This window comes from Orcinus orca, chromosome 2 (assembly GCF_937001465.1).
Source record: "Orcinus orca chromosome 2, mOrcOrc1.1, whole genome shotgun sequence".
Classification (NCBI taxonomy): Eukaryota; Metazoa; Chordata; class Mammalia; order Artiodactyla; family Delphinidae; genus Orcinus; species Orcinus orca.
The window spans coordinates 122,761,827-122,788,064 of NC_064560.1; the positions used below are offsets into that span (position 1 = coordinate 122,761,827).

Here is a 26,238-nt window from a genome sequence, read left to right on the forward strand (position 1 = left end):
ACATTAAGACATATATACACAAATGATCTTAGCAGCATTATTTGCAGTAGTCAAAAACTGGAAACAATTCAATGTTCATCCACAGATGAGCAGATTAACAAACTGTGGTGTGTCCATAAAATAGAATACCACTCAACAATAAAAAGGCACCAACTATTAATACATGCATCAACATGGATGAATCTCAAAATCATTATGTTGAGTGAAAGAAGAAAGAAAAAAGGTACTGTATTATTTTCATATTTATAAAATTCTATAAAAAGGATACTAATCTATAGCGACAGAAAGCAGATGAGTGATTGCCTGAGAATGGGTGGGTAGAACTGGGATAGGGATGGATTGCAAAAGGGACTAGGAAAATTTTAGAGACATTGGATATGCTTATTATTATGACTTTGGTGATGGTTTCACATATGTATGACTATTTTAAACAAATCAAATTTTACACCCTAAATATGTGCAGTCCATTATATGCTAATTTATATTTCCATGAATCTGTTAAAAAACAGTGAAAATCAAGCCTCGCATTCCCCGTTTGGTTTTTTTTTTCACTAATACTTTTTATAGGGTTGGAAGAAACTCCAAGTCTCCCTCTCCCTCCCCGACCCTACCACAAGAAAACCTTAACCAACACCATCTACCTGGTCACTGAGACATCAATCCCGTCTCCCTGGGTGTTTTCTCTCAGCTTCCCGCTAGGGAGCAGGAGGGGGAGGTCGAAGCCCTTGCCTCTCTAGCTCAAAACCAGCGCTTGCATGCACTTCCGGCCCCGCTCTGTTCCGCTTCTTGAAGGATGTACAAGCTGCGGTACGCGATCCCTGTGGTCTGTAAGCGTTGAGGATATTCTGCTCCGCGGGTATTTGCATCTCGGAGTTAGGCAGTCGCAGTCGCTTCTTAGCGGGAAGTGTATCGGGTTCACCGCTGCTCGGAGCGGTCCTTTGTTTTCCACTGGAGCGGAAGGAGAGTGCTGCCATGACGGCCCCTGCTCAGCCCAAGAAAATCGTGGCCCCTACGGTGTCCCAGATCAACGCGGAGTTCGTGACCCAGGTGCGCTTGGGCGAGTCTGGTGTGTGTGAAGGGGTGGGACGCTGAAGCCCCGAGGCCAGGACGTGGGATTTTTCTTGGGAACGGGAGCACCGACGAGGCATTCGTTTGTCAATTCATACACTCAAGTCTTTTTACTAAAGAGTACGTGCTGTGTACCAGCAACTGTGCTAGCTGTTGGGGAGACCGTGGTGAAAGAGGCTCTGCCCCGAGGAGTTCATGTTCCAGGGGAGACAGACACGTGAAAAGAAAGTTATTATGCGAGCTTTTCTATGTTAGAGTTCGTCGCAGGAGAGATGGATTCACAGAAGGAACCACCCCAGTCACCTGAGACTGGCAAGAAGGTTCCATAGCAGAAGTGATACTGAACTGAAGGTCGAAGGAGGGATAGGCTTATTCTTAGCCTTAGAGTAACCTAGATCTTTGAAGGGAATGGTGAGAATTTGACAAGACACCTGCTCCAAATACATGCATCTACGAAGAGAGCAATCCCGTGGTCAGAGAGCGTTTATTTAAAACCTGTTTATTGTGTTGCATGGTGAACCGCGGTTGGCTTTGAATAGGGAAACACAGCCCTGTAGCACTGAGCAACTTTCCTAATCCTTATTTGTTGCTTTGGGTGTTGGATAAGAGTGCAGGTAGCTCTATGCAGAACTTATTACTCACTTGCTTCTTTCTTCTCTGTGCCCTGTTTCAGCAAATTTGCCAAGGCAGAAGCATAAGAGTCATTTTGAATCCTTTCTTAAAGAGTTCTAATTGCCCTTAGGATAATGACTGGAATCATTCACCTTGTTTTGGGATCTGACCCATGCTTATATCCAGTTTCCTCTCTTTTTTTCCTCCTTTTCTCATAGTGTTTAGCCATACTGAACTGCATTTATTTGTGCCATGCAATCTTTCACCTCCTGGCACCTCCTTTCAACATTGTTCCCTCTACTTCATTTTTTTCCCCTACCTTTTCTTATATGGTTAATTCGCTGTCATCCATCTACATTAATTTGGAGAGGTTTTTCTGGACAAGTTAGACTAGAACTCCCTTTTCCCATTGCTTGAATTTTTGTGGTAAAAGTTATTAGTTTCCTCCCCTCAGGGATCTTACATTTTAGAGGGATGAGTGAGATAAGTGAACAGTGTAGTTTCAGACAGTGATTATTGCTATCAGGAAAATGAAATGGCATTGTGGCAGACTGGGTGGGGTTTATGGAGAGCAGTCAGGAGAGTCCTGACTAAGACCCGAATGAGCTAAGACCTGAATGCAAAAGCTAAGACCTGAATGCAAAAAAGGAGCCAGTCTGGGGAAGAGCAGGGAAACAGTCCAGGGAGTAGCAAGTGGAAATGCCTTATGGTGTGTATGTAAAGAAGCCAGGAGAGCGAACTTAAGAAGTAAGAGGGAGGATGGTATGAGATGAGGACAGAGAGTATGAAGGGATCCTACCATTTCCCTGCCCCTCCTCCTCCATTATTTCTGAGCACCTGGCACACCTGACCAGAGAAGGGGCTTTTTAATTATTATTGAATAAGTAAGATGTAGAGGTTAAAATTTAGTTTTAAGAAGATCAGATATCTGAACTCTGTGATCTCACTTTTTTTTTTTTTTTTTTTTTTTTTTTTGCGGTACACGGGCCTCTCACTGTTGTGGCATCTCCCGTTGCGGAGCACAGGCTCCGGACGCGCAGGCTCAGCGGCCATGGCTCACGGGCCCAGCCGCTCCGCGGCATGTGGGATCTTCCCGGACCGGGCACGAACCCGTGTCCGCTGTATCGGCAGGCGGACTATCAACCACTGCGCCACCAGGGAAGCCCTGATCTCACTTTTTTTAATGATGGTTAGCATTTTTTAGCAATAACGTATTTTTAAATTAAGGGATGTTCATTGTTTTTTTTAAGACATAATGCTATTGCCACTTAATAGACTACAGTATAGTGTAAATTATAACTTTTATATGTACTGGGAAACCAAAAAATTCATGTGACTTGCTTTATTGAGGTGGTCACTTTATTGTGGTGGTCTGGAACCAAACCTGCAATATCTCTGAGGTATCCCTGTATATGTATTTAAATTCACATTTTTCAGGTAAAACCTGCTTTGCTGAAATATAACATACTGACTCTTTTATTCTTGGTAATAACCCACTGATAAACTACAATTTTTTTTAGGTTTTGTTTAGGTGTGCCTGAATGTGTACTAATCACTTAAAGATTATTGTTTTGCAAATCAACATTCCTGAGGATTTTGAATTCTGTTTTTTAGTACTGGCTCACCTGTTAACTGATTGTAGTCTTGGGCAGCTCATTTAATCTTTCTAGACCTGGGTTTCATTAGCTCTATGCTGAAGGTGTTTGACTGTGGTTATTAACTTCACCCTATTGTTTCCATAGGAGTAGTTTAAAATATATTTTGTTTTTTTAAAATCATAGTGGCAGGGTGCCGTGCAGGGCATTACTGGCATTCAGTGGATTGGGCCCAAAGATGCTCACTGGTCTGCAAGCCCATGTAGTCCCCTTAATAGGTAAATTACTCTATCGCCTCGCCCTGCGCCAGTGCCCTGTTAAGAAACAGCTTGTTTCTGAATGATCTCAGTCTGTTAGTGGTATGAATCTTCAGTGGTATGAATCTATGACTTACTGTTTATACTGTTTACTTTTGCAGTTAGCTTGTAAATACTGGGCTCCCCATATCAAGAAAAAATCACCTTTTGACATAAAGGTAAGTATTTTTGGTTTGCAACATCCCTTTTGAATAGGTATGCTCTTTGTATCTTTTTCAAGAGCTAATTCGACAGAAGCTCTTCATAATTTTTTTAAAAGTTAAAATGAATGGTTTTCTAAGCTAATAATTACTCATAATAGAAAATTTGGAAAATACAGAAGCTACACGTAAGAAAATAAAAATAACTACCCAGAGATAGTTATTTATTTCCTTTAAGCTTTTTAAAAAATGTGTGTGGATTTTCCTGTTTATAGATTCTTAGATTGCTCTGATTTATCATTATTAGGTGATCATGTAATGAATATCTTTGTAAATACACATCAGTTTTCCTACAGTTTTTTTTTTTTTTTTTTTTGCGGTACGCGGGCCTCTCACTGTTGTGGCCTCTCCCATTGCGGAGCACAGGCTCCGGACGCGCAGGCTCAGCGGACATGGCTCACGGGCCCACCCGCTCCGCGGCATGTGGGATCTTCCCGGACCCAGGCACGAACCTGCGTCCCCTGCATCAGCAGGCAGACTCTCAACCACTGCGCCACCAGGGAAGCCCCTTCCTACAGTTTTTTTGACAGATCATCTAGGATAAAATCTATTGTTTTCTCTTTTATTTTTAGGTTGATGAACTGAAAGATCTGTGATAATGGTGGAAGAGGTGGAAGTTGTTTAGAGAATTAGATGACTGAGGGCCAGTCATATTCAATTAGGGAAGGGACTTAGGATTCAGGTGACACAATTTAGAATAAACGAAAGGCAGGATTCCTAATGGAGGATTAATTCTCATTGACATAGGTTCTTAAAGAGAGGTCTTATAGAGCTAACATACACATGCCATTTAACAAGTAGTGAAGACTCGCTTTAAGTTTGCCATTGTAAATTGAATTGTGATAATCTAGGCCCTCTTATTAAAACTGAACTTAATCCCAAATTTCTCACATTAGTTTAGCTTAAATGTTTTAGTTATAAATATATTTTTGTTTGCCAGCAATCCCATTTTATTCATCAGGAGGATATTCATAAACTTGACATACATTAATTACTCATAATTATCAGCCAGGTTGCTTTATCTTACTATATGCTGTTTGTGTATGTTTGTGCTTGTATATGTTGGGTCTGGGGGTTCCTAGGGTCATTTCTCATTAATAACAAAAATATCTTTATGAAACTACTAGATTGAGTTGAACTTAATTAGATCAAGGTTTTTAGAGATTAAATTTATATTCAGATCATTTTAGTTAACACTAGATGAAGCTATGTATAAGTTGGTATTTAAAGAAGATTATACCCATCATTTTATTATTTAATTTGGATTTTGATAAACAGAAAAGCAATGACAGAAAATTTCATACAAATTCAAGACTTGCTTGCTTCATTGTCTTCCTCCCTTTACCACCCACAAACATTTATTTGAGAAGTATACTTTGAGCAGTTAAAAGACATAGTTGCCATAAAATAATATTATATTATACCATGTTAAAGTACTTCATAATTTTAGAGTAAGTTTTTTTTTTAACTACTCTTGTCACTAGCACTACTATTACTTCTGCTACTGATAACTGTTATTAAAGGCTTACCATGTGCCAGGACCTGTACTGAATTCTTTACATGTGTTGTCTTATAGCAACCCCACGGGGTACTTATTATTAGATCCTTTTTGTATACTGGGAAACTGAGCCTTAGAGCAGTCATGCATTTGCAAAGGTTGTAGTCTCCAGCAGTAAAGGTGGATGGTTTGAACCAGGCTTCCAACCCCAGAACCTGAATTCTTATGTATTATACCATCCTACCCACCCTAACCCAAGTAAGTGGAAATTCTGAGGTTTTATCATATGTGCTTGGAAAACAGGATGTAATGATAAGCATTTGCTTCTGTTATGTCTTTGCACTTTCAGTTTACTTTCTGGTTTCTGAAAGCACTTTGTTAAAACTCTTAGGTGGAGCCTGTTAACATTTATATACTTTGTTAAGTTTTAAAAAATATCCTGATCTTGTGAATTTTTATTTTCCCTAGAAATGAAATAAATACATGATTTTAATAATTATTTCTAGAATTATTTTTATTTAGATATATTTTATTATTTATTTTTTCCTACTGCTTTGCTTTCTGTTATTTTACATTTTGAGGGATATAATGGGATTATAAAAAAATCTCTTAAATATTATTTCAATAGCAGTGATATTTGATAGCTTTCCTAAACCACCTTGTTTTGTGTAATCTCAGTAATTGAAAACTCTCAATTTCGAGTCTGAAAAAAAGTTATTTGAGATATTAAACATTTTTATATTTTTAACAGGTGATTGAAGATATATATGAGAAAGAAATTGTCAAATCAAGGTAGGAATGAGTTTAATTTTCATACATAGGAAGTAGATGGGACTAACTTGGATCTCATTTGAACTTCTAAACTAAATGTTATCATAAACTTGGAACTTTCCTTCTTTTGATTTGGTCATCAAGGAGATGGTGACTAGAAAAACTATATCTAGCTGCTGAAGAGGCATAAGATATTTTTTTGCCTTTTAATTTTTGGCTCAGATTAGAGGGATTAAGTTCTTTAGGGTTTATTTTGTTTTTTAAGGAACGTGAGGAAGAGTAAATATGGAGATTTTAAAATTTCAGTTCAACTAATACTAATTTTCTTATTTTCTGATAAATCTTTTTGAAAGATTATTTAAAAATTGGAAAAGTAAAATATACATGATAATAATTAAATACAAAATAATATGCATTTTGTACGTAATGTACAAACTATATATATAATAAAAAATAAAAATTATTTTGAACCGTACACAGAAAGGGTAAGTTTCAGTACATCTTCTTCCCTGTCCCTTAACCCTCAGTTTCTTTACTTATGTATACATCTGTTCCAGTTCCCTACCCCTTTGATTTTTTTTAAACAGCAAAGAGTTTATACTCTACATACCATTCTGCATCATGACTTTTTTTTTTAAGCAATGTGTCTTGGGCATATTTCCATATCTGCACCTGTAGATATATATGCCCAATGAGTATTTTAAAAGGTAACTAACCGTTTTAATATGACATAGAAACATTTGCGTTATGAATGTCATAGACCTTATAAAATCTCAGATTTTATTTTTTTCATGTGTTTGAGTCTTAGGAGGTAAATTTTACTAAATATTGTAAAGGCAGTGTCAAAATAAGAGGCCAGTCATTTTTTTAAAAAATTTATTTATTTAGTTATTTATGTTTGGCTGTGTTGGGTCTTTGTTGCTACGTGTGGGCTTTCTCCAGTTGCGGCGAGCGGGGGCTACTCTCCGTTGCAGTGCTCAGGCTTCTCATTGCAGTGGCTTCTCTTGTTGTGGAGCACCGGCTCTAAGCACGCAGGCTTCAGAAGTTGTGGTGCGTGGGCTCAGTAGTTGTGGCTCGCAGGCTCTAGAGCACAGGCTCAGTAGTTGTGGCACACTGGCTTAGTTTCTCTGCGGCATGTGGGATCTTCCCGGATCAGTGCTCGAACCTGTGTCGCCTGCATTGGCAGGCGGATTCTCAACCACCAGACCACCAGGGAAGTCCCTGTGCAAACTATTTTAAGAAACAAGTTTTCGGGCAAAATGAAGACAAGAAGAATCTAAGAATGCAAACAACATACGTAAAAGCACTTAAAAATAAAAGACTATTTTACTGACATTGATGATTAATGTCAGCATGTGGGATCTTCCCAGACCAGGGCTCGAACCCATGCCCCTGCATTGGCAGGCAGATTCTTAACCACTGCGCCACCAGGGAAGTCCTCTTGTTGTTTTGTTTTAGCAGTCCCTTCCTGAGCCTGTAGAAGTAGGTTGGGCCAAAGACCATGTTAAGGTTTGTTTGTTTGTTTGTTTGTTTTAAATTTGAAGAGAAGTAGGAAACCAGTGAAGCATGATGGTGGTAGTTTTAAATTTTGGAGGGAGCAAGAGGCAGGAAATTAGTTAGGTGAATATTGTTGTAGTCAGATTGAAGATAATGATGGCATGGACTAGCATGGAAAGTTGGGATAGAGAAGAGTTACCAATCTGAGAGATAGAAGTGCTTGGTGGTTGGATGTGGTGAACACAGGAAGGGAGGAATCAAGGATGACTCCAAAATTTTTGGCAAAGGTTGTCAGGTGATTAGGTGCCATTACTGACTTTTGCTGTTGTTGGTGGTGGTGGGATTGGGTGTAGATCACTAGTCGCTTTTGGAAATGTTGAATTCTAGCCACTAAAGAGCTATAGAGAGAGATGTAGAATAAGCAGTTGGGTATTTAGGTGTAGAGTTCTGAAGAGAGGATTGGGTTGAGCCTACTTTGTATCAACCACCATTTCAATGCTAAGGGTGCATCAGTGAACATGGCAGATGAAGCCTCTACTCATGAAGCTGTGTTCTAATTCTTATCTAGACAGACAAAATATATACATATATATATAGTATCAGCAGGTAGTAAGTGCTATGAATTAAAGTGGGATTAGGGTATAGCGACAGGACTGCCATTTTAGATTGATGATCAGGCAAAGATCCTCTCTTAGAGTGAAGTAAGTCAGAAAGAGAAAAACAAATATCGTACATTAACACATATATGTGGAATCTAGAAAAATGGTGCAGATGAACGTATTTGCAAAGCAGAAATAGAGACACACACGTAGAGAACAAACGTATGGACACCAAGGGGAGAAAGAGGGGGTGGGATGAATTGGGAGATTGGGGTTGACATATATACACTACTGTGTATAAAATAGATATTTAATGAGAACAGAATTTGTAGCACAAGGAGCTCTACTCATTGCTCTGTGGTGACCTAAATGGGAAGGAAATCCAAAAAGAAGGGGATATATGTATACAGATAGCTGATTCACTTTGCTGTACAGCAGAAACTAACACAACATTGTAAAGCAGCTATACTCCAATAAAAGAAAATAAAGATATCACATTTGAACAGATATGTAACATATGACTTGTTGGTTGAAAGTGGGTATGGAGGAGATTGCCTGAGGAAAGTAAACTGAAGATGAGTGGGTAGATAAATTCTAGGACCCTTTTTTATTATATATTAAGGATATACCAATCTGGAATTTACCTTGAACATTCAGAGCTAGTTCTCTGCCTCTTTGTAGAACAGGGTTTCACTCCAATGGATTGCTTAGGGTTATAGGGTTTTTTTAAATTTAAACCTTTGCTACTAATATTGCATCCTTGAATATAATTTTTATATAATTAACAACTAAAAGCTGCCGGTGATTTTTAAGTTACGTAGACTTGGCTAAGTCAGTTTTAATTGCTGAAAGTAGTAACAGTCGTTGGCGGGGCTCCCTAAGTCTTATCACGGCACTCTTAACAGCCATATTCTCATGTTGTACACATTTAAACACTTGAATAAAAGTGACCTGATTGCATTTTGCCCCCAAATCCTTAAGTTCAAAAAGTTAAATAATGCACCTGTGTAGCACAAAAACTGTAGTGTATATTTAAAAATTTAAATGACCATTTTTTTTTAGACTAGTGCCTTGTGGAAGCTGTTTTGCAGAGTTATATGCTTGTAGCTTCTTCATTATTGGGGAATGGCTTAATGTAAGATTTATTTACTTGTTTGTAGGCTATCAAAATAGGCAGTTTACAGCCATAAGGCACTCTTAATATGATACATTAAGGTTCTTATAATACACGTTTTTTTGTACATCATCCCTATTTCCCTAGGAGGCATCTGGGAATTAAATCAATCAGTTCTTATATTCTTATGGTATAAATGATCACTTCTAGAATCTCAAAATTAGGTAGATCTTAAAATACCATATTGTTCAGTCCCCATTGTAGTGTGTGGTATATTACACAAAAGATTCGTATTTGCTATCCTTACCATTATCAGATTTGGTGGATTTGTCTTAATGTATTTTTATCTGTTTGATTTTAAAATATTAAAAGTAACAGTAATTGTCATTTCTGGAGTGCTTGCTATGTGCCAGCTTCTGATCTCAGCACATTGTATATAGCAGCGTATTTATCCTCACAACAATTCTGTGATAGGTACCGTTATCCTCATTTTATGGATGATGAAACTGAGGTATAGAGAGATTAAGTAACTAGCCCAAGATATTTTACCATGGATACAGACAGCGCCAGGTTATTAAATCCTTGTTCTCTGGCTCTTATCCAATACTCTGTTCTTAAATAGGACAGGGTCCATTTGCCCTTTAGGACTCTCTTAACCCACACACTTTGGTATGATTATTAATCCTGTTAATCCATCCAAGTGATTTTTATACTGAAAGATAAAAAAGGGATGACTTTTAGAGCAATTTACTTTTGTCAGTGTTTATATTTCTTTTTATTAAAAATGTTTAAACCTCTTTACTATGAAATTAACAGAAAGCACATAAAATGTACAGAAACATTTAGCCTTCTGAATTTTTACCACCACTGAGGTAAAAAAAACCAACCTTTTAGCATCCCACAAACCCTTATGTGCCCTTGCTATATCATTTAAATATGTAAGTATGCAAACGTGAACACTATAGTTTAGTTTTGCTTGGTTTTAAACTTTAAATAAATGGAATCACATGATATGTACTCGTTTGTGGCTGGCTTTGTTCACAATTATTTTTTGATTTTTTTAATCATCTATTTAACAATAAATCTGGAGTAGGTAGTTCAGAAGTTCATAATGTGAGGGTGTTTGTCAGCCTTTTAACAAACTTTCTGGCTTTCCCTATGTGGTTGCAAAGGGGCTACCACAGCTCCAGACCTCATGTTTTCACACAACCATATCCCAAGAGAGATAGCAGAGGGCAATTATAGCAGCAAAAAAAAACCCCTTTGACTACCCCTCCCCACTGTTTTTTTTTTTTATCAAATTTAATCATCCAGTTAACAATATGGTTAATAGACCCAACGTATTGTATATAAATTATCCAGCTTTGGGAGGATTTAATGAAATGCATGTTAAACCCTTGACCGGAGTCAGGCTTTACAAAGCATGCTCTCAGTAAATATTGGTAACTTAATAAAATAACCATCCCCAAATCCTTTATTTATATTTCTCATTATTTCTTATACTTTTCATCCTTATCTTTAAAGATTTTCTGGCATAATATCTAGTCTCTAGACCCATTTTTATATCTTATATGTATCCCTTTAGTTAAGTTCTTTATCTGTCTCAGAAAGTTTACTGGCAGAAGCGTAAAACCCCCAATTTAATGAATACCACCAAGATTGCTATAAGAGAAATTGAGTGTTTTTGCATTATCTTGACCCATCAAAACTGATTTTTCACTTGTCCAGTCTCATCCACAGGAAAAAAAAAAATTGACCACTTCACCTCTTTTGTACATGAGGAAACTGGGTCCCAGGGTGTTTAAAGATGTTGCCAAGGTAACACTAAATCATGACTAGAATACTGATCTATCTCGTGAACCAAGATTTTCTTTCTTTCATCAATGAGGTCCTGTTTGTGGCTGAAGAAATTAAGGGTGCAGGTATTTGCATAGCAGGGCCTGAATTCTGTTGTCTAACACACATGTAAAGTGAAATGCCTGCAGCTGGAGATCTAGAGTGTACAACACAAGCTTTTGTATCCTCTCAGTGGCTTTGCTGGCTGTAGAAGCCAGTGCCTTGGCAGTGTTCTGTCTTTGTGCTGTTGCACAGTTAGAGCCTTCATTTCATTCTCACTAAAGTTCTCTGACATTGCTTGCTCAGTGAAACTATTTAAGAGATCAGAAATCAGTGGAATAGGATTTTGACAGGATAATGGTCTCTTGGGGTATTATAAATTTATAATGCATACTGATTTAATTTTCAAAGCTGGAGGCTAATATCCAGTGGCATGGTTCTGGTCTGGCTACTTTATTGTCAATATACAAAATGATAAAACTAAATTAGTGGACGTTTGAACCTACCTTTGGAAGGATACCTTGTAACTACTGCATCATTTATCCATATAAAACAAAACACTCTGATTTTTAAAGTATATAAAGAGATATCTGATATTCCCTCCACAATTTTCTAATATTTTAAACTTAATGTCAAGGCTACAGAAGCCTGATTCCCATGTTTGTGATATAGATACATGTGTCCCTTGTGCTTATAGGAGGCCATGATTTCAGCAGAATGTTTTCATTTGATTATTAAATGGAAGAATGTTAGTCAGTGTTTAAGAATTGAGACAGGCTAGCTTTTGGCAGTTGTGATCTAATATTATGAATATTGATGAGCACTTGTGTTTTGATTAAAATTACTTGGCTTATTAATGTATGTGTTGTATCCTCATATGTCATGGTGCTGATTGTGTTTGTTATATGGGTAGGATATAAGTAACTGTTCTTAGTTTTTAAAAATAAAGTAAACTATCTGAAACAAAATACAAACAAAAATAAAAAGAAAATTTGCTTTTTTCAATGCATAAATAAATATAATTATTCTGATATGTGAGTCAAAATTAAAACAAGATTCCAAAATACATCTGCATTAGTAACTCAGAAATGTTTATTTTCTCTATTTAAATATTTTTACTATTTTTATATTTTTAGGTTTGCCATCAGAAAGATAATGCTCTTGGAATTTAGGTGAGTTTAAAGACTTTACTTTGATGAAGTTAAAGATGACAGTGTGACTTAACTTTTAGCTAAGTTTTCTGTACATTTCTGTGAGTGGATAAGAAAATAATTATAAATTTTAAAAGATTTATATTTTTGTGATTGGCTTATTTTGGAATACGTGTATGATAGCCTTTGTTTTCAAAGATGATGTTCCATTATTAGTGTGACTTGTATTTTGAGTTGTTTTTCACTAATTAAGATAGTGTGTGCTGAGCAATTTCTGAACTCTTCTTTGGTTCCTTAGTGATAATGGGAGTAAATTGGAATGCATTCTGTAACCATTTTTTCCTTCCAGGCTAACTTGTTATTACTAAGCCAGCATTGTTCTGACCTAAGCCACTGATAAATATTTCAGATGAAGAGAATATATAATTTTTAGGTTACAATTTAGATTATATTACAACCAGGTATGGCCAGTGGGCTGGAAGTAAAAGCCAAGGTTGCTGTTGATGATAGTAGTATCTGCCGTTTATTGAACCTTGTGCTAGGCACATTGTTAATAAACATTTTACATACAGAACACTCACAGAAACCCTGCAAAGTCAGTATTCTACTCTCCACTTAGTGAAGGAGGAAACTGAGGTCAGAGCAGTTATTTGTTAAAGATAATGCATTTAAGTAATTGGCAGAGCTGGGATGCCAATGTCTGATGCCAAAGCTCATGGTTTTTTCACCTCTCCACACTTCTTGAGGTCTAGTCTGCATCAGAAGTCAGTCTCTATTAACAACTGTTTCTCCCTACATACACTGATATGATCCTCGCAAAAAATGTCCTGATGTAGGTGTTCTTATTATTTTTACGGAGAGAAATTGAAGTTTATAGCTATGAATTAACTTGTAAATAGACTCCTACTATATCCTAAGAACTGTATTGTCACTGAATACTTGATCTCATTTAATCCTCATGATAATCCCAGTAAGAGCTTCCTTATTTTATAGAGAGCACTGAGGCTAGAAATTGGGTCCATCTGGCCCTTAGATTAATATGCCCTTTTTATCATATCATGCCATCTTTCAGAAGGGAAGTAAATAAAAATCAAGAGGATGCTGATATATGATTAGGATAAAGCCAGAATTCTATGGTCCTGGCAAATATCAGATACCAAGAGAATTGCAGGAACTGAAGGAGAAAGCAGCAGAGCATATTGAAGGCATCAGTGACAGTGAAAGTTTTTTGGGTTTTTTTTTTTTTTTTTTTTTTTTGCGGTACGCGGGCCTCTCACTGTTGTGGCCTCTCCCGTTACGGAGCACAGGCTCCGGACGTGCAAACTCAGCGGCCATGGCTCACGGGCCCAGCCACTCTGCGGCATGTGGGATCCTCCCGGATCGGGGCACGAACCCATGTCCCCTGCATCGGCAGGCGGACTCCCAACCATTGCGCCACCAGGGAAGCCCAGTGAAAGATTTTTAATAACTGAAAAAGGGGGTTGTTACCTTCCAGGAACTTTTATGTATAATAATTTCTGGGTTAGAATGCCATTTTCTCTGTGCCAGCCTCCAGACATAATGAGTCTCAAGTTTGTAATAAAGATAATTGATGGTCTCTTGCTAGAGTGAAAACTGAGATGGCATGGAGGAGGTGCCTGGGTACAGGAGAGTGAACTGAATCTTTGATGAAATGCGTAAGAGGGACGTGTTATTATATAGATTACATTTGCTGTGATTGCCAAAATAGAATCAAGGAATTATTGAACAGTCCTTACGTTTGGATTAAAGAGATGTAGTTTGGAGTCAGTTCTGTATCATGTGTATATCATGGAGATAACTGCATCATCTTGGGCAAATCATTGACTCTAATATTCTCAGATTCATCATCTGAAAAATGTAAAGAATAGGTTTGGAGTTTGCTGTGTAGTCAGATAATACCCAAGACATTACTGTTAAAAACTGTGGCAAGACAATATCTGTGGGGCATCTGGCAGGAACAAATATGAAGATACTCTGAAAGGACATGTATTCCAACTATACTGCAAAAATATCCTACAGCTAAAACCCTGGTAAAGATGAGTTCAAACTCCCAATTACAAAGCACATTAAGGCAAGATTTAGTTGAAACAATAAAGAATAGAATTAGATATCCCCCAGAAAATCCCAGGTAATTATATAATTGATACACACTGTCCAATCATGTTTAAAATTATTATGGGCATAATAGAACACATAGAATATGTGAACAAGAAACAGGACACTAAAAATGGACAGTTTGGGGGAAAATGAAAATAAAAATCATTGAAATTTAAAAACTCAATGGGCAAATTAAATAGATGAGACACAGCTAAAGAGGGAATTAATGAATGGGGATTTAGAGCTGAGGAAATTAACAAATAATAGCAAAGAGAAATAAAGATGGAAAGTGTACAAGGCAATTAAGAGATCTAGATGCTAGAATGAGAAGATCCATTAGGAGTTTCAGAAGAGATTTAGAGAGAATGAAGGAGTGTCATTTTAGAAGAGATGATGGTTAAGAATTTTCTACAGTTGAAACATATGAGTCTTTTAGATTCAGGAAGTATGTATAGCAAATTGTGAACAGAGGAACAGTGACAGGGTAAAGATCTTAAAATCTGCTGGAGAGAAAAAGACAGATTACTCAAAGAGGAAGAAGAACAAATTGATTGTAGACTTCTCAATTGTAATGATAGAGAAGATAGTAGTATGAGACTAGTACATAGAAAAAAAGTAGAACTATCAACCTAGAAAGAATTCTATCACCAGCTAAACTGCCATGAAATGAAGAGATTTCAGACAGATTCACATTAACAGACTTGGTAATGGAAGTTCTAAAGGGCATAATTCAGGAAAAAATTTAAGCTTATAAGAAAGGAATGATACGAAGTTTCATGCATTTTATTTATGAAAGAGTAGTCTCTAACTTGGAGCCTTTTGGCCATTGTTTAGGATAAAATACTATTTACCAGTTTCCTAGGCTCTTGCAAATTAAGCAAGAATGATTGCTAAAGATAGACCCATAGAAATACCAATGTGAGCAGACCTTTGAAGAATAAGAGAAAGTAGAAAAATTATATGCTATAGCAGAATCTAAAATGCATAACTCTGCGTGTGTGTGCAAGTATGTGCACGTGCACTTGTAACCAATTGAAAAGTAATACGTGTGGAGTGATTTAAAATGGGAACAAAAAGTCCTTCTTTTTTGCATTAGTGCTTGAGAGTATTTTACAACCCCGTACAGTAACTGATGTTTATAATTACTCTGAATAAGAAATGGCTAAGCTTTGTTTTAGAAATCAGAAATACTTACTTCGTTTAGGAATATTTTCACCAAAGTCTTAGAATAAGAATTTGGCATCTTGAGGGGGAAATGCCAGTTACCTTGAAAACTGACTTATGTTGAATACCTTGTAAATTAAGTAACAAATCCTCTTTTTGATTTGTTAAGTCTCTTAGTTTCCAGAAATCATTTGGTCCTGATGTGAGTTCATGTTAATTTCTCAGATACATTTCTCTGTGAAGCTGCCCGTCATATCATTCCATTTTAGAGCTGATATTTGCCAGATATTTTTATTTTTTACTCCACGAAATGCCTTAGATAAGGGAATATCCAGTGCTCTAATGGTGATAATTATATATGTCAATAACCTTTGAGGTCTTCCTGCTTTAAAAGTATAAGACTCATTCTCCAAAGCCACATTTGCTACATATGTTTATAGTAGGTAGCACTGACCTACATTATAGGTAAATTTGTGAAGGATTCTCAAACTATAAATATAGATTTTGAAAAAGTTATAAATAATTAGGCTTTTTCAGGGGAGTGATATATTACAAAGAAGTGGTGGTAACTAATGAAATATTCTATCCCTTTTCATTCTTCCACAGCCAGTATCTTGAAAATTACCTCTGGATGAATTATTCTCCAGAAGTGTCCAGCAAAGCCTATTTAATGTCAATCTGCTGTATGGTGAATGAGAAGTTCAGAGAAAATGTCCCTGCATGGGAGGTAACAGATTTAAATTACTTCATAGCTTTCTTACTGTGCTCACTTAAGCCATTACAAAGTAGCACACTTTTTACCAATAATAAATAATGTTTTTAGAACAGAACTTTATCCAATAATAAATTAAATGTTGAGAAAAAGAATGGGTGTATGAAAAATAATATTAGGTTTCTTTCAGTTTCAATACTTTCTTTAAACTAATTTACTGTGAATTGAAAAATTATGGATGTGGAGTTATTTTTCTGCTTTGAACTTAAAACAGAGTGGCATGAGTTATAAAGACTTTTACATCAGATAAAGTAAAATTTATATTAAGTAGCACAAACAGATAATGCTTAAATGAGATATTTTTCAGTGCCTTGTTTCACAGCAGGGGGTATATATTTGTAGTTTTATGTGAATAAAGTAGTGTTTCCAAAGTTGAGACAGATATATTGTAATTTCAATTTTCTCTTTGTCTCTGATTTGGGATCTGTTTTCCCTTTTTGACATTTCTAATAGACTGACATTTTCTCTTTGTGCTACTGTAGTAGAGGCTTGATCAGCTAGTAGAGGTCCAAAATTTTGGCTTTCTTTGGCCACCATGAAATGGTCAGCTTATCAAAAGAGTTTCTTCCCCTCCAGTCATACTTTTTTAAATAAGGAAAGGCATGGGTACTTGTCATCTCTTTTGAGGGGATGGTCTCCAAAATGAAAAGGTGTTAACATTCTTTAAGATAAAACCATGGACACTTCACTGAAATATTCATTAAGTGACAACCATCATATGGCAGATTAGAACCCAGAGTAAACTAAGGGCCTTGTGTCTTATTGGGAGATCTTAGGGATTTCGTGAAGTTGCTTCGAACTACCAAAGGAAGGCAGAGGGAAGCCAGAGAATGACTTGATCAGTTTGCAGGTTATAAAAACCACTTTGGTGATTAGAGCTTGAAACAGAGAAAAGACAATACAGATAAAGAGAAGAGGTTACACACAGGTTTGGGAAGTAGAATTGATTAGACTTGATAATTGAAGTAGCTTTAGCTGGGAGAGGTATTATTTCCAATAACTTTCCAGGCTTGGGCAACTGAATGTAAAAGATGAGAGTGCCATTTACCAAGATAGGTAGAAGAGGGTTGAGGAATACTTTGGAGGGTACAAAATTATTGAATTGAGTTTTGGACTTACTGAGTTTAAATTGCTTTTGGAATATCTAGGTGAAATTGTCTAGTAGACAAAGGAATCTAAGGGTCTAGAGAAACCTGGACTGAAAATGTGTATTTAGAATCATTAGCATATGGTATTTGAAGTAATGGGAGGGGGAAAAGAAGAATGAGGCTAGAACCCTAGGAACACTGGTCTGTAAAGTGACAAAGGAGGAGGAGCCTTCAGCACATTGAAAAGGGGTTGAGTGTTGGTAAGAGTCCTTTGCACTTGACAGCTGTAACAACTTCAGGGAGTGCTGTGGGTGGAAACCTGTTGTAGGGAAGTAAGTGAAAACAGCTAGTGTAGGCCACACATTTGGAGCACATGCCTATGAAAGAAGGGAGAGGTAAGTAACAGAAAGAAACTAGGTGGGGAGGTAGATCACAGAGAGGCTTGAATATATTTACATTATTTACCTTTTTTTTTAACATTATATGTTAAGAGTAAAGAGAATATAAAGGAAAGGCTGTCTTTGAGATTAGAGTGGGAAGACTTTAGTTTTTGCTAAAGATGTTGTTTCTTTTGTTTAAATTAGAAGAGTTAAAACACTTTAGATCTTTAATAAGAAAACAAAGCCTAAGCTAATTACCAGCCTAATCCTTGAAGAAAAAATAAAGGAATTGAAGCCATTATTTTATTAGCTGAACGGTTCTGCAACTCTCACATAGTCCTGCCAGAAACCTATATTTGACTTGCTACCGTTAATAAGAAAGCAAATAATCTTTTTGTAATTATTAGGTATTGTTAATGGACTACTAAAAAGTCCACCAGTGTTTGCTTAAAGGAGAAGAGGTGAGCAAGCCATTTCAAAATGAATTTTTATTTCTCTTTTCAGACTTTTAAGAAGAAGCCAGATGACTTCCCATTCTTTTTCAAGTGTATCTTGAAAGCGGCATTAGCTGAAACTGATGGTGAATTTTCACTCCATGAACAGACAGTCTTACTGCTTTTTCTTGATCATTGCTTCAATAGTTTGGTAATTTTTCTTTATCTTTTGGGGAAACGTTCAAGTTTTCTTGTTCTTTTCAGTTGAATGTAGATGAGATTACCTCTGTAGCCAACTCTTCATGGTAGTGGGGAATGAGGATAATGCTAACAGCTTGATTTCAGCCCCTTCTCAGTAAAATCTTTTTATAAGATCTGTTTGCTTTTTAATAGATTTAGACTTGATCACTCCTTTTCTCTATCTAGCCTCTAAGTAAAATGATAATAAGAGCTGAAGTTCTCCAGACGTAGAGCAGCAAAGAGTCTAATATTAACATTGAGTAATGAGATGTGTGTGTAAGCTATACACAGAAACATGGTTTCATTACTTCTCAGTCATACTTCATGCATAAGCTGGCAGGTCAGCAGGAGAGTTATGTTTTGAGTTGACTGTGTAGGGGTGGTTATGGATGATCTTTGAAAGTCTTTTGGGTTGTGTATGACACTTTTCATTCTTCATAGGATTATCTTCTAAAAAATTAATATTTACCGTAATTACTATTTCATTCGTGCTTCTCTACTGTGGTTATCTGAAGGTATATACCTATTTATTTAAAGATAGGTGCTTCTGAACTGATAGTGCATTTAGACCCATACAGGAGAATGCATGGGGTTTTTTCTTTCCCTGAAAACAGTCTTGGTAGATGGATGATTATTATCTGTTTCCATGTAGTACCTCACATGGATCTTGTAAAGACATAAGAAAAAGATTTATGATATGTCACTATTATCTCTTTAACATTTATTAAATTAAACAAAGCAAATATAAATAGATGTGATTCCTTGTCAGCAATTGAACAAAACCAAGATTTAATTAGTATTAGTAGTTTGGTGCTAGGTTTAATTAACTTAAAAGCTAGCTTATTATTGAAATACTTGATTTTTTTCAGCTTACCATCAGTTCTCATTATTTGAGGTAGCTACGCTCTATAAAGTAGCTGCAAACACTGAATTAGCTATAACTGAACCATTGCTCTTGGGGAAAATACAGGGTTAGGTTCATGCAAGCCTCTGGTCACGACAAACTGATCAGCGTATAACTGTTTTATGTGTTTCTGTTTAAAGTCACCTTATGTAATATATGTTGTTGATTCATTAACATTGAACTCGTGGTCAACAGTGCTGTAACTTAAAACAAACCTTATCTAACACACATATTTCCTCTGTAAGGCACATCACAGCCTTCTAACGCCCAGGAACACTGGACGACACTTCAGTCCTGTGCTTGAGGCCATTTTAAATAGCAAAATCACCAACCAAAACCACAATAATGTGAAAAAGTAGCACTAAATAGACCAAAAAAAGATGCTAGTGTATAATGTGAGAGCTGAAGCAAGAAGGCAGAGCATCACCTTGTCCAGCCTCAGCTGGAAATGTGTGTGTCGGGCAGCTCACGTTTTTCTCTGCTCTGTGCTGACAATGAATGACAACAAAAGCTTTGGGAATATTGAATTGGGGATTACAAATACATTTTTGCAGGTGGATGAATTCACAAATATGGAATCTACAAATAATGAGGCTTGACTGTATCTTTTTAAAAAAGTATTGAACTTCTTAATAATAAAATATCATTAATTTGAAAATACTGATGGCATGTTTTCCCCCAGGACTTAAAAAGGCAGTACGCGCCTTATGTAAAGACTTAGGTTAAAGTGCTGGTGTGTTTATATACTTGGTTTCTTCATGCTTTATACAGGAAGTAGACTTGATACGGAGTCAAGTGCAGCAGCTTATCTCCCTTCCAATGTGGATGGGCTTACAGCCTGTAAGTATCTAATTTCAGAAACTTACATATATTTATAAGTGGAACATGTGGTTTTAGACTGTGTAGCTTTAATATGGATATAAAATGGTAGCTAAAAGTCCCCTTTCCTGCTTACAAAATTTGTCTAATTTACTATGCATTAACTTATCATAGATGTAGTTTTTTCCGTTTTAAAGTTTTTATATGTAAGCTAGCATACGTTTCACCTGATTTCATTATTGTAAGGTGAAATAAGGTAATATCTATTGTGCTCAGAGAGGAGTTAATTTAGTAAAATATTATTACTCGTATATATGTCTTTGGATGAGACTAAATACAGACTTGAATTTTTTATTTTTCTTGATTGGAATGTATATACAGCTATAGGAGAAGATCAGAATTATGTTTAGTATTAGCAACTTCATTTTTCTCATCAAATTCTTGTTGGATAATATGTGCCAGTATCAAATGAACAGATCTTAGGGAATAAAGTTAAAACTATCAAATTTCAGTATAATACTGTATTCAGAATTCCATTTCCTGCTCTTGGGTGGTTTTGTAGATGCCCAGATAGGCAAGCTCATTCATAGGTACAGTTGATGAAGGTGAAAACAGGCACGTATAAATAATTAATACTAAGTTAAAAATAGATAAGTGCGGTAAGAAAGAATGTGGTGGTGTGGACATTTCCTTATTGTGATAGCTCTTTTATGTTCATTGTTTCAGACCCTGTTTTTGAACTTTAATGCTCCTAAATGTTAATGCTCATTTTTCAAATTAAAGTCCTTAATTTTAGAAATAAGAAAAAAATATTATTGAGCTTAAAATCTTGACTAGAAAAGGCAGTTTCTTCTGTCTTATTTTTTTCTATTAACAAGTGTCAGAATTGAACAGTTCCTTAAAATATAGGTATTCGTTTCTTAGTTTTCAGGTTTTGTCGTGTTGCTTTCTGGTTTTATCCCATTGCTCTGTATTATATCCATACATTAGAAAACTACCTAATAGTTGATCTAATCTTTATCCTTGTAAGCTTTGGGGTTACTGATAATTTAATGTCACATCACTCTTTCAGGCACGATTGGAATTAGAATTAAAAAAGACACCTAAACTAAGAAAATTCTGGAACTTGATTAAAAAGAATGATGAAAAGATGGATCCAGAAGCAAGAGAACAGTATGTTGCCAAAGCTTTGTTCCATGTTGGTTTCTTATGCTGGGTTGTGAGTCTTAGATATTGCTGACTTGATTTGTTGTTTCCTTTACATACTGCTGAACCAAATAAATGATTAAGAAGCACTTAGACTGTCATAGGAATATTTTTCTCAAAGGTCCAAGGGAGAAGCCAAAACTTCACCATGTTTTTCTCCTTTCCCTTATCTCTGCTCCAGTCATAAGTGTATCACTGGGTCTTCCCCTTGCCTGTTGTCCATCATAGTCTCTGTCGTGGATGGTTCTCAATTTTCTCCACAGTCTGCAGGCTATCATTCCAACTTATCTTTATTTTTCTTACTCCTGCACTCTTAACAATTACTAATACACTCCATTTTATACAGTTCATTCATTCCATAAATATTGAGTGTTTATTATTTTGCTGAGTACTATTATAGGTATAGGGGTTGTGGCAGAGAAGAAAATGGAAAGTAATTCCTGGTCTTGTGGAGCTTACATTCTAGTTGCGGAAGGCAGCAAATAACAGATGAATTATATGGTATATTATATGGTGGTCCATGCTAAGGAGAAAAATAAATCAAGTATAACAATTAAGGAAGCAGATGAGGGTTGCAGGGTATTTCAATAGTAAGTATTACCAATTGGATAAAAGTCTAGTAGCAATTATTTATTTCATCAAACAAAGTGCTGTTAGTAGGACACAGGGGAAGAATCTGTATACTCTAAGAGATTTGTTCCGCTCTCTCTTTGAGGCTAGCTGGTCTAACTGTGTTCTTGCCTTATTTACTCTCTGACTCTTCCAGCAGTGATCCTTTTTCTTTCTTCATCTTTAAGTGCTCTTTTCCACTCACTATTTTTTCCCTCTGCTTATATGCTTAGGACTCGCTTCCCTTGGGCCTATGATAACTTCTTCTGACTCTTATTTTTTCCTCCACTTAGGAGAGTAGTCTGTATACACCTGTAGATAGTAACTGAAGTCATGTGTATGAGTGAGATTATGTAGTGAGTATGTAAACTATGAAAAGAGGGTTGAGGACAAAAAGAAGTGAAGCTTGGAGTTTTGCTGGTGATTACTGAAAATGAGAAGAACTGAAAAAAGCTGGATATCAGAGAAACAAGTTTGGGAGTAAGGAGGTGAGAGCTATAAGGACAGGATATTAGGGTCAGAATAGGAATATCCTTTCTTTAACTTCGAACTCCAGTCTCATCTCTTCCATGGTATCTTTCTAACCAATAGGCTCTTGATTGGGCTAATTACATGATATCTTTGCATTATTTTTTTGACTACTTCTAAAAAATTTAAACTCTCTCTTCCCGTTACCTCAATATGATTTAATTCCAAATCGATAGACTATTCATTGTTTTGTAAACATTCCTTCCCTAACTACCCTTTCCACTCTACTCCACTTAATTGAAGGGTAACCTTCTAAATGCTCTTCCACACCAACTACTTTAGGCCACAGTGCTTTCTTCTTCTGAACTCCTAAAACAGACTGTGTTTCTTATTGAAACATCAGGTCTTTTCATAATGATTAGACTATGTATAGTTGTTTAGAGTATAGGTTCTACAATCAGACTTAACTAGGGTTCACACTCACCTGCCGTGTAAATTTGGTCAAGTTACTATACCTCCTTGAGCCTCAGTGTGAAAGCAAGACAATAGTACCTGTTTCGTAGGACTGTTGTCAGTATGAGACTATTTTGTATGATGTACTTAACACAGCTCACATCCTGGCACGGTAAGTGCTCAGTTAATGTCAGTCAGTTTTATTAATGCTGGCTTGTGCTATTAATTATATTTTATGACTTGTCATTTCAAGTATATTTTAGTCATTCTCCTCCTTTTTATTTCCACCAGGACTGGCATAATCAGTTGTAGCCATCCAGTACCTTATGATTGTTTTTTGATTAGTTGGTACATAGTGCATCTTAAATTAGTAATGAGTAAAAAGTTGTTTTTTAAACTAACATTTAATTTTTATACATCGTAATACTCTGTTTAATAGTTTAAACATATTAAAGTATGTAATTGCTTATCTCATTTTAACTACATACTGAAATGTTAGATTTTTTATGTTTCAAGAGCAGACTGTAAATGAAATTTTGAAAACTTTCTAGTTCTGACCTTTAAATCACAAGTGAAAACTTTTACAGTAAGAAGATAGAGATGCTTTCTTGGCTGGTTTATTAGGCCAGTAATGAGGCTCTTCTTTTCTTCATGTAGTGCTGTACTTACATTCAAAGAAGAAGCTGTGTGTTTAAATTATGGTCCTCATTTCAGAGAGAAATGGAACATTTTGAACAGTGTAAGAAAGGCTGTTCACCATTTAAATTTTACTTTTGAAATAATTATTTCTCAAAAATAATTTGGTCACTGTTTGTTCTCTCTGATTTTAGAGCCTATCAAGAAAGAAGATTTCTTTCACAGCTCATCCAGAAGTTTATCTCTGTGCTGAAATCAGTTCCACTTTCTGGTAACTATCTTCCTCTTCTCAGCTCATTTGTGAAGTTACCATTTAGATTCCCATATAGTATTTACTAATCTTTAGTCTAAAAACTGCTCTCAGAGTGATTTTAAATTATATTGACAAGGGGTTATGTCCTTCCCCTTTCAAATAAGTTACCAGTCTGAGTATCGTGGCTGCCTTAGAAATTCACGTAATTTAAGGGCACCGGCATGGTTATTAAAATGTTCATTTATTTATTTTTGGAGCTTGCTTATAAGCCACAGGTCCTGAACAAGGTTCTGGGACATGGTGAACAAGACACTCACAGACCCTATCTACATGGCATTTACAATTTGCTGAGTAGAGTTTTCAAGCAATATCAAATATTGTTAGGAGGGGAAGAGGAGAATTATTTTGAGATATGAGCTACAAGATGAGATGGGAAGGATTTTCCTCCATTGTGGCCCCCATTTATTGGTGAAACATACATAAATATATGCTATGTTGAGTATAAATTTCAAAATATATCATGATTATACTGTATATAGATGTGTGTGTGTGTGTGTGTGTGTGTGTGTGTGTGTGTGTGAGTGTGCGTGAGAGACCTATGTACCAGGAAGAGCTAATTACATTATTCTGGGTTCGCAAGATCTTTATAAGCATTTATGTATGATATGTCATAGGTTGTTAATATTTTATTTTCTAACTGGAATATAATCTAAGAACAATTGCTGTAGGTGTACCATATTTATATGCACCAGAGATTATAGCATGTATATGAATCAGATTGTAGCTTTGTTTAAACTGAAATACAACAATTATTTACTTATAAATGTTGCTGCCCCCCCCCAAATAATAGTTTACAACGGAAAATCACACCTGTAATTCAGTGACGAGTAGATACTAATGCTATAAATGCTAATTTATGGTACCTGATTTGGGGCATAATATCAGTATTACTACCAGCATCAGTATAAAGAAAAAATTGTCATATGCTTGTAATCTATGTCACTTAATATTTGTGTATTTAAATCTTTCAGTTAAGAACCTTAAACCTGGAAAGAAGACTTAGATTTGGTTTCCTTGGCACAAATAGTAATAATGAGAACCTGTAATGTCTGTAACAATTAGGGTCATAAAAATTGATGTCATCTTGGGAATTCCTTCATGGTCCAGTGTGTAGGACTCAGTGCTTTCACTGCCGTGGGCCTGGGTTTGATCCCTGGTCGGGGAGCTAAGATCCCACAAGCCACGCAGCGTGGCCAAAAAAAAAAAAAATTGATGTCACGTAGAAAGGTTTGAAAGTCAAGTAAATACAACAATATAGGACCTGCAGTAATTTTAACATCCTATAAACTACTAACTGTTGCCATTGTCATAATATATTGTCAGAAAAGAAAATTTCTTAGATTGATCTTGAGCTTTAATCAAAATTTGTTAACTTTCTGGCAAAGGAACCAACAAGGTGATGAAAATAGTGTGCCAGTTCAGAGAGGGCATAAAAACAGATAGAATATATAGTTAGGAAACAGAAAACTAATTTATAAAAGAGTAAAAAAGATTGTGTGTAATTTCATTTTACAGGGTCATTACAGACAGCCTGTTCATATCAATTGTTATAAAGGAAATCTGTATAGGGTGGTCTGAGATGTCAGGACAGCTATCAGAAGAAAGGAAAAATACACAATACACATAAAAAGCAAACAATAAGGATATACTGATGTCTGAAACTGAAATAACAGGGCTTCAGCTCTGAAGAATTATGCCTAGTAGGGCCAATTAGTGTAAAAATATGCTGTTTTATCCACCAGAACTCAGAAATTGAGTACCAAGCATCACGTTCTAATTTTAAATAGGCCATTGCCAGTAATTTTCTCAAGCAATAAATAAAAATACAAATACAGCTCCTGTTCACTTTTAAAATTTTGGACAAAATTATTTTCCTTTGACAGTAATAAGGAAGAAAAGATACAACAGAGGACCGATTTGAATGGATTTAATTTAAAAGTCGCTCTTTTAAATTCTTTAGTTTTAGTTGCTGTGTGACCTAGACTATGTCTCAGAAAACCTGGATTCCAGTTCTAACCAGCCATTACTTTGTTCTATACTTTTATCAAGTCATTTTCCTCTGGTCCTCAGTTTCTTACCTGGAAAATGAAGAGGTAGTACAGATGTTCTCTGAGGTCTTTTCCAGCTGTGAAATTCTATAGTTATGTTATTTTAGGGTTTGGATTATGGGCATGTGTTAGTTACAAAAGTATTCATATTTCTTTCTTCACATAAAGCCTTCTAGTTCCCTGTATGCTACAAGTAAAAGAGTGGATTTATTTAAGCATTTGTAGGATGCCTTCTACAGGTCTAGCACTGGTTTATTTGCTGCTGGGAGACCTTAGCCTAGGGACCCTGAAATTATCTCCTTTTCAATTGAAACAGTCTTGTCAGGTT

The 26,238-nt window shown here is 36.0% G+C and overlaps 1 protein-coding gene across 6 annotated transcripts in view; it reads left to right on the forward strand.

The window, feature by feature from the left end:
* The first annotated feature begins 764 nt into the window (after positions 1 to 764).
* Positions 765 to 26,238, forward strand: part of AQR (aquarius intron-binding spliceosomal factor) — a 123,187-nt gene continuing 97,713 nt past the window's right edge. For 5 of the 6 annotated variants that reach the window (XR_007475324.1, XR_007475326.1, XM_049705477.1 and 2 more), the window contains exons 1-9: positions 765 to 1,047; positions 3,694 to 3,750; positions 6,042 to 6,082; positions 12,244 to 12,279; positions 16,147 to 16,267; positions 18,285 to 18,425; positions 20,130 to 20,198; positions 21,250 to 21,350; positions 23,744 to 23,820. Coding sequence is in view for 3 of the 6 variants with exons in the window: in XM_049705477.1 (XP_049561434.1) it covers positions 973 to 1,047; positions 3,694 to 3,750; positions 6,042 to 6,082; positions 12,244 to 12,279; positions 16,147 to 16,267; positions 18,285 to 18,425; positions 20,130 to 20,198; positions 21,250 to 21,350; positions 23,744 to 23,820 (718 nt within the window). In the remaining 3 variants the exon portion in view is untranslated. The remainder of the gene's footprint in view (positions 1,048 to 3,693; positions 3,751 to 6,041; positions 6,083 to 12,243; positions 12,280 to 16,146; positions 16,268 to 18,284; positions 18,426 to 20,129; positions 20,199 to 21,249; positions 21,351 to 23,743; positions 23,821 to 26,238) is intronic. The other variant, XR_007475325.1, reaches the window with a different exon arrangement.